This window comes from Hypomesus transpacificus, unplaced genomic scaffold (assembly GCF_021917145.1).
Source record: "Hypomesus transpacificus isolate Combined female unplaced genomic scaffold, fHypTra1 scaffold_116, whole genome shotgun sequence".
NCBI lineage: Eukaryota > Metazoa > Chordata > Actinopteri > Osmeriformes > Osmeridae > Hypomesus > Hypomesus transpacificus.
In genome coordinates this window covers 523,438-539,331 of record NW_025813700.1, presented here as the reverse complement: position 1 = coordinate 539,331, position 15,894 = coordinate 523,438, and the positions used below count along the sequence as shown (strand labels likewise).

General features: G+C 47.5%; 2 protein-coding genes across 4 annotated transcripts; both read right to left on the bottom strand.

Moving 5' to 3' along the window:
- Positions 1–1,057: 1,057 nt before the first annotated feature.
- Positions 1,058–5,993, bottom strand: panx1b (pannexin 1b). 3 transcript variants are annotated; one of them, XM_047050479.1, is made up of 6 exons: positions 5,446–5,993; positions 4,578–4,717; positions 3,500–3,699; positions 2,307–2,808; positions 2,046–2,217; positions 1,058–1,934 (listed from the first exon to the last, which is right to left on the bottom strand). In XM_047050479.1, the coding sequence occupies exons 1-6, from the start codon at positions 5,624–5,626 to the stop codon at positions 1,840–1,842; spliced, it is 1,290 nt and encodes a 429-aa protein (XP_046906435.1). In that variant the 5' UTR covers positions 5,627–5,993; the 3' UTR covers positions 1,058–1,839. The 3 variants fall into 3 exon arrangements, with proteins under 3 accessions (XP_046906435.1, XP_046906436.1, XP_046906437.1); XM_047050480.1 differs by lacking the exon at positions 5,446–5,993 and adding an exon at positions 4,815–5,074; XM_047050481.1 differs by lacking the exon at positions 5,446–5,993 and adding an exon at positions 4,863–5,070.
- Positions 5,994–6,686: 693 nt separating this feature from the next.
- Positions 6,687–8,867, bottom strand: epd (ependymin). Its single transcript, XM_047050493.1, has 6 exons — positions 8,684–8,867; positions 8,434–8,465; positions 8,111–8,248; positions 7,753–7,939; positions 7,322–7,406; positions 6,687–7,150 (listed from the first exon to the last, which is right to left on the bottom strand). The coding sequence occupies exons 1-6, from the start codon at positions 8,760–8,762 to the stop codon at positions 7,036–7,038; spliced, it is 636 nt and encodes a 211-aa protein (XP_046906449.1). The 5' UTR covers positions 8,763–8,867; the 3' UTR covers positions 6,687–7,035.
- Positions 8,868–15,894: the final 7,027 nt, after the last annotated feature.

Here is a 15,894-nt window from a genome sequence, read left to right as displayed (position 1 = left end):
ATGATGTTGTGTCCTTGGGCAGGGCACTTCACCCTACTTGCCTCGGGGGAAATGTCCCTGTACTTAAGTCGCTCTGGATAAGAGCGTCTGCTAAATGACTAAATGTAAATGTAATGTGCTGCTGACCTGGTCCAGACCCCTGGCTTTAGGGTTTACATCTCCTCAAACCATTTTGAAATGTCTTCACATTTCATTATATAATGTTACATCTAACATTATTTTGTAATAGTTGACCTTGACTGATTAGTAATCTTTAATAAATGGCAGTATGTACAAGTTGTCTATAATTTCTTTTGTACGATGCATTGTTCACACGCAATGTTTAGAAACATCCATCATCAGACATACAGTTGTGTTTTACATGACAGAAAGGAATCAGGGTGTTCATCTCAAACAGCTGGATTCAAACCTAGATGAGCAGCCTGCATGGTACCCAGCTTATCCACTAAGACACCAGGGACTCACTGTGTTTCCTTTTTCGGAATTCAAATGTATCTTTAAGAAAAGCCCTCTTTAGAACTTTCATCCAAAAGCACCTTGGGGGATGTGAACCTCCAACCTCTGGATTGGAAGTCATGCACTCTAACCACAGAGCTAACCCTTCCAACCTGAATGATGGATTTGGGCAGTCACACTTGGTCATAATCAATCCGCCATTTGTGAAACACACCTGGCAATCGTTTTGCATTGATTGGCAATTAGGTCACATGACCAATACCACCTATCCAGATACATTTGCTTTAATGCAACAATCAGAGCTAACCCAATCCTCAAACACTTTTTTTGTCTATTTGTTTCTTTTAGTGGAACTTGAAAGTTATATTACAATAGCTGTAGAATACCTTCTAATGGTGTAGTTGAGTATGAGGTATGCTGTTTCTGTACATATGTTTCCACTTGAAGTCGTCAGACAATGAGGGCTGTAAATACGCATCAAAACAGACACCCTTTCCTCTATAAAAAAGGATCGAAGAGAGCTTTTGTTGTAATTCTCTGGAAGATATACATTTATTTTTTATTACCTTATAACTGGATGTGAACAAAAAAAAATGACACCAGTTGCTTTTTGAAAATGTATTTGAAAGGTGTAAAGTAGAATGGTGAAGCTATGTTTAGTATTAACATTGTCCTGAACAAATGCTTTTATAGCATAGACCTAGTGTTCTGTATTCTGCTTGAATATGTTATTTGTATGCATATTTAAGCTGTGAGCCCCCACTCATTTGCATTATAATTGTATCCTAAAACCTGGATAATCATTTAATGTCATCACAGCAGGATTTGTATAGCTGTGATTGCATTCTGAAGAATAAAGAACACTACTATAATACATGTCATTATCAACAACAACTATTATTCAGGCCACAGTCTGAACAATAATTATGCATATAATAAACAACATAAAAAAAAATGTTTTTACACAATTGGTGAGTTATTAGGGGAACACAGTTGCTCTAAATGTTACATCCAATATAGCCTGGGTGGTGGTATTAGGAAGTTGTCTTTATTTGATCTGCTATTAAACAGCACTTGTACTATCAAACAATATCAAATGTTTAAAAAGGTAGAAGTACAAACATGCAAGCTTACAGTTTGACCGTGAATGAAAACACCTTCAGACCTTTTACAGCATACCTGAATAAAAGTTGGCCAAAGACCAAGGGCCATGGAATAAAAGAAGCTTTGAGCTCTCAGAGTCATTGCATATGGCTTACATTTCAAACGGAGAAGAAAAACAGACTAAGTGCTCTTAAAAGTTCCTGACAACAGTAGCTTTAAAAAATCGATACAAGCTATTAACTGGACCCATTTTACTTTCTGTCCATTTGTAACAATGAATCAAAGAACTCTCTGTTGTCCTTCTTTTTTATCAGAGCAGCCTCGGTCCTTCGATTTCTTCACATCATCATCATCCAGAAGCAAGGTAGATGCATCTGCCAGAGAAGAAAGGATTATCCAGCATGAAACGACGTCTCTGATCAACAACAGCTCACAACATGGGAGCCATGTTGTACTGGGCTCATCGAGGTTCCTTTTATATTTACCTTTAAGCTCAGTGGAGCTATTTTCCTCCCCGGGCCCAGCCACGTCTGAGCCGTCCTTACCGATGTGCAGTTTTGTACCGTCCGACACATCCGTCTTCACCTGGCCCAGCGCGCGCAGCAGACACATGGTGTCGAAAGCCTCCCCGCCCCCTTCTCTCAGCAGCTCCAGCACCTGGAACGTCCCATGCAGCGAATCAGACACACCCCCCCAAAACCACCGTTCGAACTCGCACTCGACATCACACGAGCGCCGTGACCCACCTGCAGACACTTGAAGGACTTGAGCTCGCTCAGGTTCTCCTCGAGGAACAGCAGGTAGACGCTGAGGTCGTTGTAGAACGGCGTGGCCATGTCCAGGTCGCCGAACGCCGGCAGCATCTCGTAGGGCCGGAGGAAACGCGAGCTCTGACGGGCGGGGCCCAGCGCGGCGAACGCCACCAGGGGCACCAGGAGGACATAGACGGCCAGGTTGATGTAGCTGAGCAGTCGGAAGACCCCCACTGCCACCAGCTTACACTGCACCGCCGCTGGGAGGGCGCTGTCGTTCCTCAGCAGCCCCGATCGCACGTCGCAGGCAAACTCGTCGGTGAGGGAGGCCAGGCGGATGTAGTACCCGAGGTAGAGGCAGGCCAGCAGGAGGGTGAGCAGGGTTAACGCCCGGCAGGCCAGGTACTTGACCACCAGCCAGCGGGAGGAACGCTTGGTCTTCAGATACTGCTCCACCAGGGGATACTTAAAGCAGCCCTCTGTCAGGTCCAAGGCACTGATATGGCACACACAACACACAGTTTATGTAGGTATAGGTATGTGTATCAGGCTATACTTAAAGCAGCCCTCTGTCAGGTCCAAGGCACTGATATGGCACACACAACACACAGTTTATGTAGGTATGTGTATCAGGCTATATGTTACAGCGCTTGGACGTTCTACAGACTTCTTTTGTCCTGCTTCCAACAACATCAACACCCACCGTGTGTGAGAAGTGTCCTACAGGTGCCTAGGGGATATCAAGTCATTCAAAGTGCCTTCTATTCAAAGATTTATGTTGGTCTTTTTCTAAATCCCTCCACTGTGTCAACTTCAACTGGATTCAGAAGTATATTAGTTCTGGTCCCCTCTTTTTGTTACAAAAAATCTCATCCGTGGATCTCCTTTCGTTCCTTGCATCATCAGCTTTGAGCCGTAACACCACTCTGCACTGTTTGTGGCCGTCTGCCAGTGAGAATCTTATTTTTTATTCGAGACACGGCTTTTGTTCAAAGGGCATTCAAGCTGTGTTCAAGCTATTTCCCTGCCGTCATGTACTCTATTAGGAAGAGAAATCGAATGCGCTAGCTCTATCTCTGCCTTAAGCATACACTCAATTTCATACCACAATGGACTAAAAAACCAGTGTATTCAAGTCTGTTCCCAACACAAAGGCACGCTGAGGTAACCTTGTGCAGAGTGCCTACCTGTGGGAGTTTTCCGGTACGTCTTTGGAGTCTAACGCAGCCAGTTTCTTGGCCAGCGTGATGGCGCGGTTGTAGGAGCGGTCCAGCTCCTCCATGATGAAGTTGAGGTCTGAGGACAGGTGGGGTGCCGCCGTGAAGCGCCAGAACAAGGCAGGGATGTACATAAGGATGGCCACTAACAGCAGGATGTAGGGGAAGAACTGGGGAATCAGAGAGAGAGAGAGAGAGAGAGAGAGAGAGAGAGAGAGAGAGAGAGAAAGAGAGAGAGAGAGAGAAACAGAGAGAGAGAAACAGAGAGAGAGAAACAGAGAGAGAGAAACAGAGAGAGAGAGAGAGAGAGTTCTGTTAGGGGATGGTTATTTCTTTTAGAACAGTTTTATCTTTCCCAAAACACATGAAAAGGCTGTTTATTTTCTTGTCGTTGTGTACGATTGTTGATTTCACAATGCCCTGACAATTTGGCCACTTACAAATAGTGAATTATGGGTTTATTCATCCTAAATATGGAGCTGGCTCATTTTCATTATGGAACACTCTTGAGAGCTCTCCTTGACGTGTGGTTTGTGAAATTGCAGCACATACCATTGCCAGAACAACAAGTCCTGACCCTCTTGACTAAGTAGGCCTTATTCATATAGTTTAAGGCTCCTAGGGCCTATGGTGAAACATAGGCCCAATATAATGTCAGAATGAGATCACTGAACAATGGATGGCTGATTATCAGGGGTGGCTGTGGTTCAGGGGGTAGAGAGGGTCGTCTGTTAATCGCAAGGTTGGCTGTTCGATCCCCGACTCCACCCAGGCTATGTGTTTCCTCCTTGAGCAAGACTCTGAACCCCAAGTTGCTCCCGATGGGCAGGCGCCTTGCATGGTAGCTCACTGCTGTCAGTATGTGTGAGTGTGAGTATGAATGGGTGAATGAGAGGCAAACATTGTAAAGCGCTTTGAGTGCCGCTAAAGTAGAAAAATGCTGTATAAATGCAGTCCATTTCTCAGTTAATAGTATTCCCTAGCAGCTAGTGGGCCACTCTAACAAATCACTCAGACCACCGCTCTGTGCTGGTATTGTCTTCAGTACCTTGTGCAGCCATAAGGGTGCACTCTGAGCCTCGTCGACATCAGGCTGCTGTTGTTGCACTGCCGCCCAGCAGTAGGAGTCTACATAGATGGCCTGCCGCATGGAGAAACTGGTGGGGGCAAAACAGCTGATCTGGGTACCTAAGACAAAGACAGAAGAATGAGTTTAGCTTTCTTCAACAACAACAAATCACAATCAAACTGAGGAATGGTCAAAGAAGCTGTGACATTAACCTACAGTTTAAAAATATCTCTAACATGTTTGCTTCCAGTTATGTAGTCTAACCTCTAACCGTATCTTATTAAGGGCCTTGGGCTACTGAGTCCAATTTTACTCCGAATTATGTTCTGTGACAATTGTATCCATATGTTGTGACATGTTGCTGGCTAGACTGCTTCCAATCTACTGCGTAGCACCAACTGTCATGACACACTATAGACGTCATATTGCATCTGCTGAACATGATAAGAGAAAAAAAAAATCCTTTAAGTAGGCATAAGAAAGCGCGTAAACACTGTTCAAAGTAAACAAGGACTTCGCAGTACAGTAAAAGAAGGGCGTGGATTAGGTGGTCGTAAGCTGTTGCTTAGGAGATCTGCAACATGGCCTGTGTCCTAAATAAATCGAATGGATCATGTTATCGTCGCGTAAATGCGAAAATTCACCACAAAACACAGGCAGTTTGAAGGCTACAAAGCTCATTCATATTCGCATATGTGATGCATGAGGCCAGCATATGACTGTCTGCAACAAAGGACACCGCCTACGAAATCCTTATTTGGCTGTGTGTTCTGACGACAAAATATGCATCTCAAAATTCATATGTTGTTCTTGTTGAGACAGCCTTAGAAGGCTACATGAAACTTACCTACAGATACTTCCTGAGCAAATGCAAGAGATATTAGTAACAAAGGGAGACCAACCCCAATGAATGTTACTATTTTGTCCGCTGCCAGCTCCAAGCGCACCCCTTTGTACTTCGACTCTGTTGGGTCTTTCAATAAAAAGTCTGAAAAAACGTACTCAGTAGCTAAGTGTGCAATTGCCATGGTTATAAAACCCCTCAGCAGGCTACAACTTAATTATAGAGGCATTTGTAGAGGATCTAATAGCGACGTTTCCATGGTTTTTGACCGCACATTATCCAGTTAAGCTAAATAAATGATAATTACACGAATTACGACTACTATGTAATTACTATTACAATACGATAAAACGGCTTTTGATTAAAGTCTTCAGCCTCTGACTCCTGTCCCGTTATGTTCTTGTTGTGGCAGCCTAACCTACTGCCAACAATACCGGGGACACGTGACATGGCTCGATTTGAACAGCCTGAATACCAAGACTGTTAGTAAATTGGAGCGCACAGACAGTCACTAAGACCTATTTGTCCCACGATGTCACTCTCCGCAGCGTCATGCTGCAACTCACAACGTCTAAATTGAACTATTTAAGTCTGTTACCGAGCAAAAATGTCCTTGAGGCCAATGCAAGTCCTAGCATGTTTAAGTAGTTGACCGAAAAACAGGTGCAGCACCATGGACAGCTACTGGTTTATTTTAGTTCCACTGCTGAAAGCAAGCTAGGGGTTGTTCCCTATGGTTGTTCCCTGCCTGCTTAGCACAGTATGGGTAGTATATATATACTTGACCTGAAGTCGAGCATTTGCTGCCCAATCTCATGTCAGGTACAATATATGGTTTCTGAGGGAAGGCTACATGCAGTATAGGCTTTTTACTCATTTCAACACTCCCCCACTCTAACGCATGTTGCCTGACCATTATTTGAAACCAAGGGCATGGCTAATTCATAACAGAAAAGGCTGTGACTATTTAAATTCCTGTGATTAGGCTGAGAGACATAAGAGTGTGTGCTTGGGTGTTTGTGTGTGTGTGTGAGAGAAAGACAGACAGAGAGAGAGAGAGAGAGAGAGAGAGAGAGAGACAGAGACAGAGTCAGAGACAGAGACAGAGACAGAGACAGAGACAGAGAAAGAGACAGAGACAGAGAGAAAGAGAGAAAGAGAGCCCTTTCTCTTTTCTCCGAAGCTGGATGGAACACAATCTGATTTGACTTTCATTTCCTTGAAACAAACGATAAAACAGCACGGCGAACAAAGCTTAATCATTTTATTATTTCTTTGCTTATTCATACAGACATTGTAAGCGTAGCCCCTTTGATCTGCCAGCCAACCATTGTTAGTGTTTTAGGAAACAAAATCTGTGGAGTGCAAAAGTTATGGTGCCTTAACCCCGTGTAAGCGCTGATATTGAAAAATCCCTTCCATGCAACCCTTCCCAATGCCGTATCCTCACAGGGGGGGACTAACATACAAGGATAGAGTGTCGTCTAACTAGAGAGATCATGCGATAAAACACTCAAAACACAGTCATGAAAGTAGTGGAGACGTCGAGTGTTTCGGGTGGCCTCCCACACTGAAGGGCTGTCGCTCTCTTCTTTAGTCAAACAGAGCGTAGAAGCTGTCCAAGGTCCCCTCGAGCTCCGTTCCCTCGCAGAGCGCGGGGAGCAGGAAGAGTTCCGGCTCCTTGATTTCAGTTTCAATTTGCATGTTGCTGTGAGAGATAAGCACAAATGTCACGAATGCAGGTGTGCTGTTGGGCATGCGGGTGCTTTTCCGAGCAAAGTCAACATTTTGAAATCCACCCTAAAAGGAGTTCTTCTGTAAATACAAAAAAGTGTCATGTTCACAAGTGTTCAATGCTTTATTGGACAAAAGCAGCTACCTGAAGATGAGACTTGTGGAGTCACTGAAGAAAACGGCACTCAAAGGCAAGCAATGATCCGCAGATGTAGACACGATATAATGTCCTGAATTAGAAGAAAGACAGACCTCATAACATTGCTACATTGTAGGGTACATCAGCCGAGGCTTTACTCAAACGTACTGTCTCAAGCTAAGAGTAAGATTGGCGTAAGATGGAGTCAGGTGGCTGAGCGGTTAGGGAATCGGGCTAGTAATCTTAAGGTCGCCAGTTCGATTCCCGGCTGAGCCAAATGACATTGTGTCCTTGGGCAAGGCACTTCACCTTACTTGCCTCGGGGGAATGTCCCTGTACTTCCTGTAAGTCGCTCTGGATAAGAGCGTCTGCTAAAGGACTAAATGTAATGTAAATGTAATGTAAGATTGGCATTCATGAACAGAACTGTGAATCACCTTTTTCCACAGGTACCACTCCTGACCATACATTAATATTCACCCCCTCCCCTGGCATCGACGCACTTCCCAGAACAAAGTTGCCAGTAAACTTGGCATTGTGTGGGAGTTCCAAAACATGAGAAGCTGCCAGCAAAGACTTTTTGGCACAGCTTTGATTCTTGATGTCGATCTCGTAGAAGACCCCCTACCAAAACAAAAAGGCAGAGAACGCTGGTGTGAATTACCATGACGAGATTCAAGACGTGTCCCTCTATGAGTCGTTAGGCCTTCAAAAGCATCCTACACTGTCATCCTCAACGCACACGTGTACATTCAACCGCTTAACCTTGTTCAGTCTGTGCCCAAACGGTTTTACCTCTTCGAACAGCATCAGAAGATCCACATTCAGAGTGTTGTTGACGTTGTGGGTCTCATTCATCGTCAAGCGCAGCTTGTTCACCTCGTGGTCATAGGTGTAGTGTCCTGTTCCCTTGTGTTCGCCTTTAAAGCTCATCTGTACATGAGATAGCGATGGATAGAGAGAGAGAGAGAGATAGAGAGAGAGAGAGAGAGAGAGAGAGAGAGAGGGGAATTGAAAGAGAGGAGAATGAAATATGAGAAAGACCAGAGCAAAATGATATATTGATGTGCCGCTTAACATTAATCCAGAGGACAGAAAAGGCTAATCGTTTTACTTACCACTGATAGGATCCCTGTGAGATTAGGGGACTCTAAAATTAAAATAAAAGAGTTAAGAAGGCATATTCAAACAGTTGAAGCCAACTTTACAACAACATTAGACACCTGAACCCCCCTTACTTCTCTCTCACTCAAGATTCATCTCAACATTTAGCTCGATTCTCAGGATGCAAAACACACACACAAATTAAGAGTTGCAAATGATCAACTGTCGCAGTTGGCTATGCCGGTGATCACCCGAAGGGCTTACGGCATGGCTCCCTGTGTTGGCTGGCGAGGACAGTGACTCCCAGACACGTCCAGATAAAGAGGGCAGTGGCGGCATGCATTGTGTCTTGGGAAGATGAAGATCCGGAGAAAAGAGAATCTGAGGAGGCAGGTACGGTACGACTCAGAGGGGCATCCAGTCGGTAGTGAGAAGGGAAGCTATCGGGAGGCTTTTATAGGGGCACGCGGTTCTCCGATTGTTGTCCGAGTGTCCGTGTTGTTTAAGGAAAGCGAGGCAAGCGTGGTAGGACAGACAGGTGCTCTCCCCAGGAGAATGACAAACACCATCTGTTGAAACAAAGACGTGTTGTTATCGCTCTGGCTGGGTCGTCCACCTCGAGCGATCATTCCGGACTCTTCTCATCAATTTGGCCTCATGTGTCCCCTGGCCTGTCACTTAATTGCACACAGGAAATGCACAGGAAATGCTATCACATATCATTCTTATGACTGGCGTAGGCACAAACACTACACATTTCTAAGTAGGTCCTCAAGCATATGACAATCCTTATGTGGCTAATATGAATGAGGGTTTCAGATTCTCATCTTATCCAATGAGAAGTCGTATAACTTCAATAGCTGAAAGCCGTGAAGGCCACGTTCTTCTGGAACCCTTTGGAAGCCTTAAAGGATGCAGTCCAAACCAAACACAAAGCCCCTGGTGATTCGACATCAATTGCACAAGCCAGGTCAGACATGACTTTATTGTCACAACAAGTACACTGCGATTCAGCTGTCTCCACTTGCCCCCTAAACCCAGCAGCGTCACATGCCAATTTGGCGATTCAGACTGACCCACTTTCCTGAAGATGTCTACGATAAATGTGGAATGCATTTATTGCATCGCACCATAGATCGGTCTCTCGCGACCCCCTGCCCTGCATGTTTTAGATGTTTCCCTCTTCCAACACACCTGATTGAAATGAATGGGTCGTTATCAGACTACTGCTGGAATGAATACCAACCCGTTCATTTGAAACAGCTGTGGATGATAGCCAACACATTTAAAATTCTCCCAAAAGTGAAAGTAAATGTTTGTGAAAGAAGTTGAATGTGCTCGACCATGCTCTCAGATTGATTGTAGACGGGAAATCTCTCTCTCTCTCTCTCTCTCTCTCTCTCTCTCTCTCTCTCTCTCTCACACTCACTCACTCACTCACTCACTCACTCACTCACTCACTCTCCATTCGCAGTTCATCTGAATAGCTTGGCAAAACCTTGAAGTACTTAGACACCATTTGCTAATTGTATTCATTCAATCACACACAATCTCAGTAAAACACATTTCGCACTGTCATGCACTGGTTTGGCACAATGGAAAACACAGGCGGCAAAAGATAAACACACAACAGCCATATCGTTAACACAAGATTGTTTCAAATAGTTCACACCTGTTTTTACAGTAACAATGTGATCAAACGAATTGGACAGAATGTCAGTTCAGAGTCACAGTGACCTTGCAATTGCACAACATTTTAGAGTTTACTGTGATATGCTTTTCATTTAGAGTTTTCTCAGTTTTTTTGGGAGGGACTATTGTACCTATTGTATTCTCATGCAACAGAATATAAAAACAATTTTATCACTTACAATACTTACAGTGTGCAATTAATTCACAGTAATACGTTGTGATTATTATACTGTATTACAAAATGTGTTCACTATGTACAATAAACATATGGTTCTGTAACTACATACTCTGGATGTCATGTTCTTCATTTTGTTTGTGTTGCAGTTTTTGTGTCTAATGAATACTCCAAATGGTTTATATGTTGATTGGCTGTGTATGATCAGAAATAATGATTTGATGGTTTGAAAGTCAGTGTTTTTATAGGTCATAGGTTTTGTAAATGTAGTTTACAAAACCTATGTAGTGCAGAATATTTGGTTCCTTGTTTAAAAGTTTTGAGAAAATGGTTGAACATTTCATGAAGTGGGTTTTAGCAATTGGCAAAAACGATAACTGAAAACGATTCTTGACATCCCCCTAGTGGATTGAGAGCAATATTTCACTCAAACGGTAACATGTTTTACTGTAACTCATTTCTAAAGGCAGGTGGTCAGTGTCTTGCAGTCAACCACTTGGTTCACGTCATGACAGGAAATGTACAAATAAGTACACGCATACATAAAAACATACAGAAAATGAGAAGAGTTTGTGTGCGTGGGCGTGAGGCTATGTGGGGGGGGTGTAGACAGGAGGCGTGGTCAGGATCATGCTGACTCAGCCAACCGGAATGGGGGGAAGGAAGTTTGTAAAAAAAAAGGGAGTGAAACCTTATGATATATTAGAAACCAGACATGTACTTGTTTAATTGATAAGTGCAAATACTTTTAGATATCCTACAGTCTGGGCCATTCTGTTCATGTGCGTTCACGATGCAGTGATTGTCAAATGATCTGAGTTCCCAACTAAGAATCTCAATCTCAATACTTTGATCGAGCGTCTGAAGGTCTTCATCGGCTAGCCTGTCTTCTTCAAGACGAGAAATCGTCATGACGCCCATCTGAGGTGTCACGTGTTTGATTCGAAAAGGGTAGTATGTGACAGATTGAGACCTCCACCCACGCTAAACGCACACATATTCCCCAACCATGACCACCAAAGGGACACGCATGCACATTTCCACTCTCACACCCTCCTGCTGAACCCCCATGAAACTCAGGGGAGGAAGTGAGTAACTGTCCGTCCAAGCATGGTCAAGACACAGTCACACTTACATCACATTTACATTTAGTCATTTAGCAGACGCTCTTATGCAGAGCGACAGACAGTAAGTACAGGGACTTTCCCCCCCGAGGCAAGTAGGGTGAAGTGCCTTGCCCAAGGACACAACGTAATTTGGCACGGCCGCAAATCGATCTGGCAACCTTCTGATTACTAGCCCGATTCCCTAACCGCTCAGCCACCTGACTCCCACTTAGCAGTCCACCTTTTCCACTCCCATTTCACACGCACGCACGCGTGCACACACACACACACAAACATTAGCGGCAAAATATCAAAAGTCTATGCTGTCATCGAATGGGTTACTCCAAGTAAATGTACACGAGTACATTTTGAAACTACTTGGACACTTTGCTGCAAATTTTTTCTAGATTTTTTTTCAGATACTCCATTGGTTAGATTCACGTTTGTGGCAATGCATGTCCATTGGAATAGAGGTGGCAATAGAGATGTTGATAACTGGGGATGGGCAAGGCATTCCCCAGGACTGTTTTACCTTACTGCCCAGTCATGATGGGGGATCACCACATATTTAAATGTTTAATGTTTCAAGCGGAATTCCTCTTTTGTCATGTTGAAACCTACAAGTAGAGAACCATGACAAATGCCCTGCTTTTGCAACAGTTAAACACTTTATGACTCAAGTCTCCTTTGAATTAAGAAACCGAGAGAGAGAGAGAGAGAGAGAGAGAGAGAGAGAGAGAGAGAGAGAGAGAGAGAGAGAGAGAGAGAAGGGAAGTTACATGGTGCAGAGATGAGTTGAGGATGTGTTGTCTCGATCTCTTGTGAAAGATGGGTAGAGACCTTTCTGTCTGATGGGCTGGTTTGAAAGAGAGAGAACGTTTACTAAGAAGGATGATTTAACATTGGCCACGAGACACGTAAAAAAAAAAATTACACGCCCAAATTTAATTCTTGAAATGGTGAAACACTGCAGAGATACTTGTACAGATGCTTTTGGTTAAAAGTGTCTGATAAATAAATAAATATGCAATGTTAATGCATATAGCAGAAACAGGAAACTCCAACTGCCCTATTTACAGGTGCTGCTGGTTTGTCAGCATTTTCTTTTTTACCTTTGTACCACAGGCCCCTCCTTGAGTCACCACCTTACCGCGGTGGAGGGGTTTGCGTGGCCTAGTGATCCTGGAAGCTATGTTGTCGGGGGCTTCATGCCCCTGGTAGGGTCACCCAAGGCAAACAGGTTCCAGGTGAAAGACCAGACAAAGAGTGGCTCAAAAAACCAACCATGAAGAAATACAACAATGGTTCTCAGTTGCCCCTGCCCGGAAGCGGGTCACCGGGGCCCCCCCCTGGAGCCAGGCCCGGGGGTGGGGCTCGATGGCGAGCGCCTGGTGGCCGGGCCTTTTCCCATGGGGCCCGGTCGGGCACAGCCCGAAGAGACAACGTGGGACCCTCTTCCAGTGGGCTCACCATCCGCAGGAGGGGTCATGGGGGTCGGGTGCAGTGTGAGACGGGCGGCGGCCGAAGGCGGGGGCCTTGGCGGTCCGATCCTCGGCTGCAAAAGTTAGCTTTAGGGACGTGGAACGTCACCTCGCTGGCGGGAAAGGAGCCTGAGCTGGTGCGCGAGGTAGAGAGTTTCCGGCTAGATATAGTCGGCCTCGCCTCGACGCACAGCGTGGGCTCCGGAACCAGTCTCCTTGAGAGGGGCTGGACTCTCTTCCACTCTGGAGTTGCCCTTGGTGAGAGGCGTCGAGCTGGGGTGGGAATACTGGTTTCCCCTCGGTTCGGCGCCTGTACATTGGGGTTCACCCCGGTGGACGAGAGGGTAGCCTCCCTCCGCCTTCGGGTGGGGGGACGGGTCCTCACTGTCGTTTGTGCTTATGCACCAAACGGCAGCTCAGAGTACCCACCCTTTTTGGAGTCTCTGGGGGGGGTGCTGGAAAGCGCTCCTCCTGGGGATTCCCTCGTCCTCCTGGGGGACTTCAATGCTCATGTGGGCAATGACAGTGAGACCTGGAGGGGCGTGATTGGGAGGAACGGCCCCCCCGATCTGAACCCGAGTGGTGTTTTGTTGTTGGACTTCTGTGCTAGACACGGTTTGTCCATAACGAACACCATGTTCAAGCATAAGGGTGTCCATATGTGCACCTGGCACCAGGACACCCGAGGTCTCAGTTCGATGATCGACTTTGTAGTCGTGTCATCGGACTTGGGGCCGCATGTCTTGGACACTCGGGTGAGGAGAGGGGCGGAGCTGTCAACTGATCACCACCTGGTGGTGAGTTGGCTTCGATGGTGGGGGAGGACGCCGGTCAGGCCTGGCAGGCCCAAACGTAATGTGAGGGTCTGCTGGGAACGTCTGGCGGAACCCTCTGTCAGAAGGAGCTTCAACTCCCACCTCCGGGAGAGCTTCGATCATGTCTCGGGGGGGGCCGGGGACATTGAGTCCGAATGGGCCATGTTCCGGGCCTCCATTGTTGAAGCGGCTGACCGGAGCTGCGGCCGCAGGGCGGTCGGTGCATGTCGCGGCGGTAACCCTCGGACCCGGTGGTGGACTCCGGAGGTGAGGGATGCCGTCAAGCTGAAGAAGGAGGCCTATCGGACTTTATTGGCTGGTAGGACTCCAGAGGCAGCTGATGTGTACCGGCAGGCCAAGCGGAACGCGGCTTTGGCGGTCGCGGAGGCAAAAACCCGGGCATGGGAGGAGTTCGGCGAGGCCATGGAGAATGACTTCCGAACGGCTTCAAAAAGGTTCTGGACCACCATCCGGCGGCTCAGGAGGGGGAAGCAGTGCTCTGTCAACACTGTATACGGTGGGGATGGTGCGCTGCTGACCTCGACGGGGGACGTCCTGGATCGGTGGAAGGAATACTTCGAAGACCTCCTTAATTCCACCAACACGCTTTCCGACGTGGAGGCAGAGTCTGGGGACATCGGGGGGGGCCCTTCTATCTCTGGGGCTGAGGTCGCCGAGGTGGTTGAAAAGCTCCGCGGTGGCAGGGCCCCTGGGGTGGATGAGGTCCGCCCGGAGTTCCTTAAGGCTCTGGATGTTGTAGGGCTGTCTTGGTTGACACGACTCTGCAACATCGCGTGGACATCGGGGACAGTGCCTCTGGACTGGCAGACCGGGGTGGTGGTTCCCCTCTTTAAAAAGGGGGACCGGAGGGTGTGCTCCAACTTCAGGGGGATCACACTCCTCAGCCTCCCTGGGAAAGTCTATTCAGGGGTCCTGGAGAGGAGGGTCCGTCGGATTGTCGAACCTCGGATTCAGGAGGAGCAATGTGGTTTTCGTCCTGGCCGTGGAACAGTGGACCAGCTTTATACCCTCCGCGGAGTCCTGGAGGGTACATGGGAGTTCGCCCAACCAGTCTACACATGTTTTGTGGATTTGGAAAAGGCGTTCGACCGTGTCCCTCGGGGGCTCATGTGGGGGGTGCTCCGAGAGTACGGGGTACCGGATTTCCTGATCGGGGCTGTCCGGTCCCTGTACGACCGGTGCCAGAGTTTGGTCCGCATTGCCGGTAGTAAGTCGAACTTGTTTCCGGTGAGGGTTGGACTCCGCCAGGGCTGCCCTATGTCACCGATTCTGTTCATTACCTATATGGACAGAATTTCTAGGCGCAGCCAGGGTGTTGAGGGGGTCCGGTTTGGTGACCTCAGGATCGGGTCGCTGCTTTTTGCGGATGATGTGGTCCTGTTGGCTTCATCGGGCCGTGACCTTCAGCTCTCACTGGAGCGGTTCGCAACCGAATGTGAAGCGGCTGGGATGCGAATCAGCACCTCCAAATCTGAGGCCATGGTAATCGACCGGAAAAGGGTGGAGTGCCATCTCCGGGTCGGGGAGGAGATCCTGAACCAAGCGGAGGAGTTCAAGTATCTCGGGGTCTTGTTCACGAGTGAGGGAAGAATGGAGCGCGAGGTCGACAGGCGGATCGGTGCGGCGTCCGCAGTGATGCGGGCTCTGCATCGGTCCGTCGTGGTGAAGAAGGAGCTGAGTCGAAAGGCGAAGCTCTCTATTTACCAGTCGATCTACGTTCCTACCCTCACCTATGGTCACGAACTATGGGTAGTGACCGAAAGAACGAGATCGCGAATACAAGCGGCCGAAATGAGCTTTCTCCGTAGGGTGTCCGGGCTCTCCCTTAGAGATAGGGTGAGAAGCTCGGTCATCCGGGAGGGGCTCAGAGTAGAACCGCTGCTCCTCCGCGTCGAGAGGAGCCAGCTGAGGTGGCTCGGGCATCTGATTAGGATGCCTCCTGGACGCCTCCCTGGTGAGGTGTTCCGGGCACGTCCCACTGGGAAGAGGCCCCGGGGAAGACCCAGGACACGCTGGAGGGACTATGTCTCTCAGCTGGCCTGGGAACGCCTTGGGGTCCCCCAGGAAGAGCTGGCGGAAGTGGCCGGGGGGAGGGAAGTCTGGGCCTCCCTGCTTAGGTCGCTGCCCCCGCGACCCGATCCCCGGACAAGCGGCAGATGACGACGACGACGACGACGACGACGAC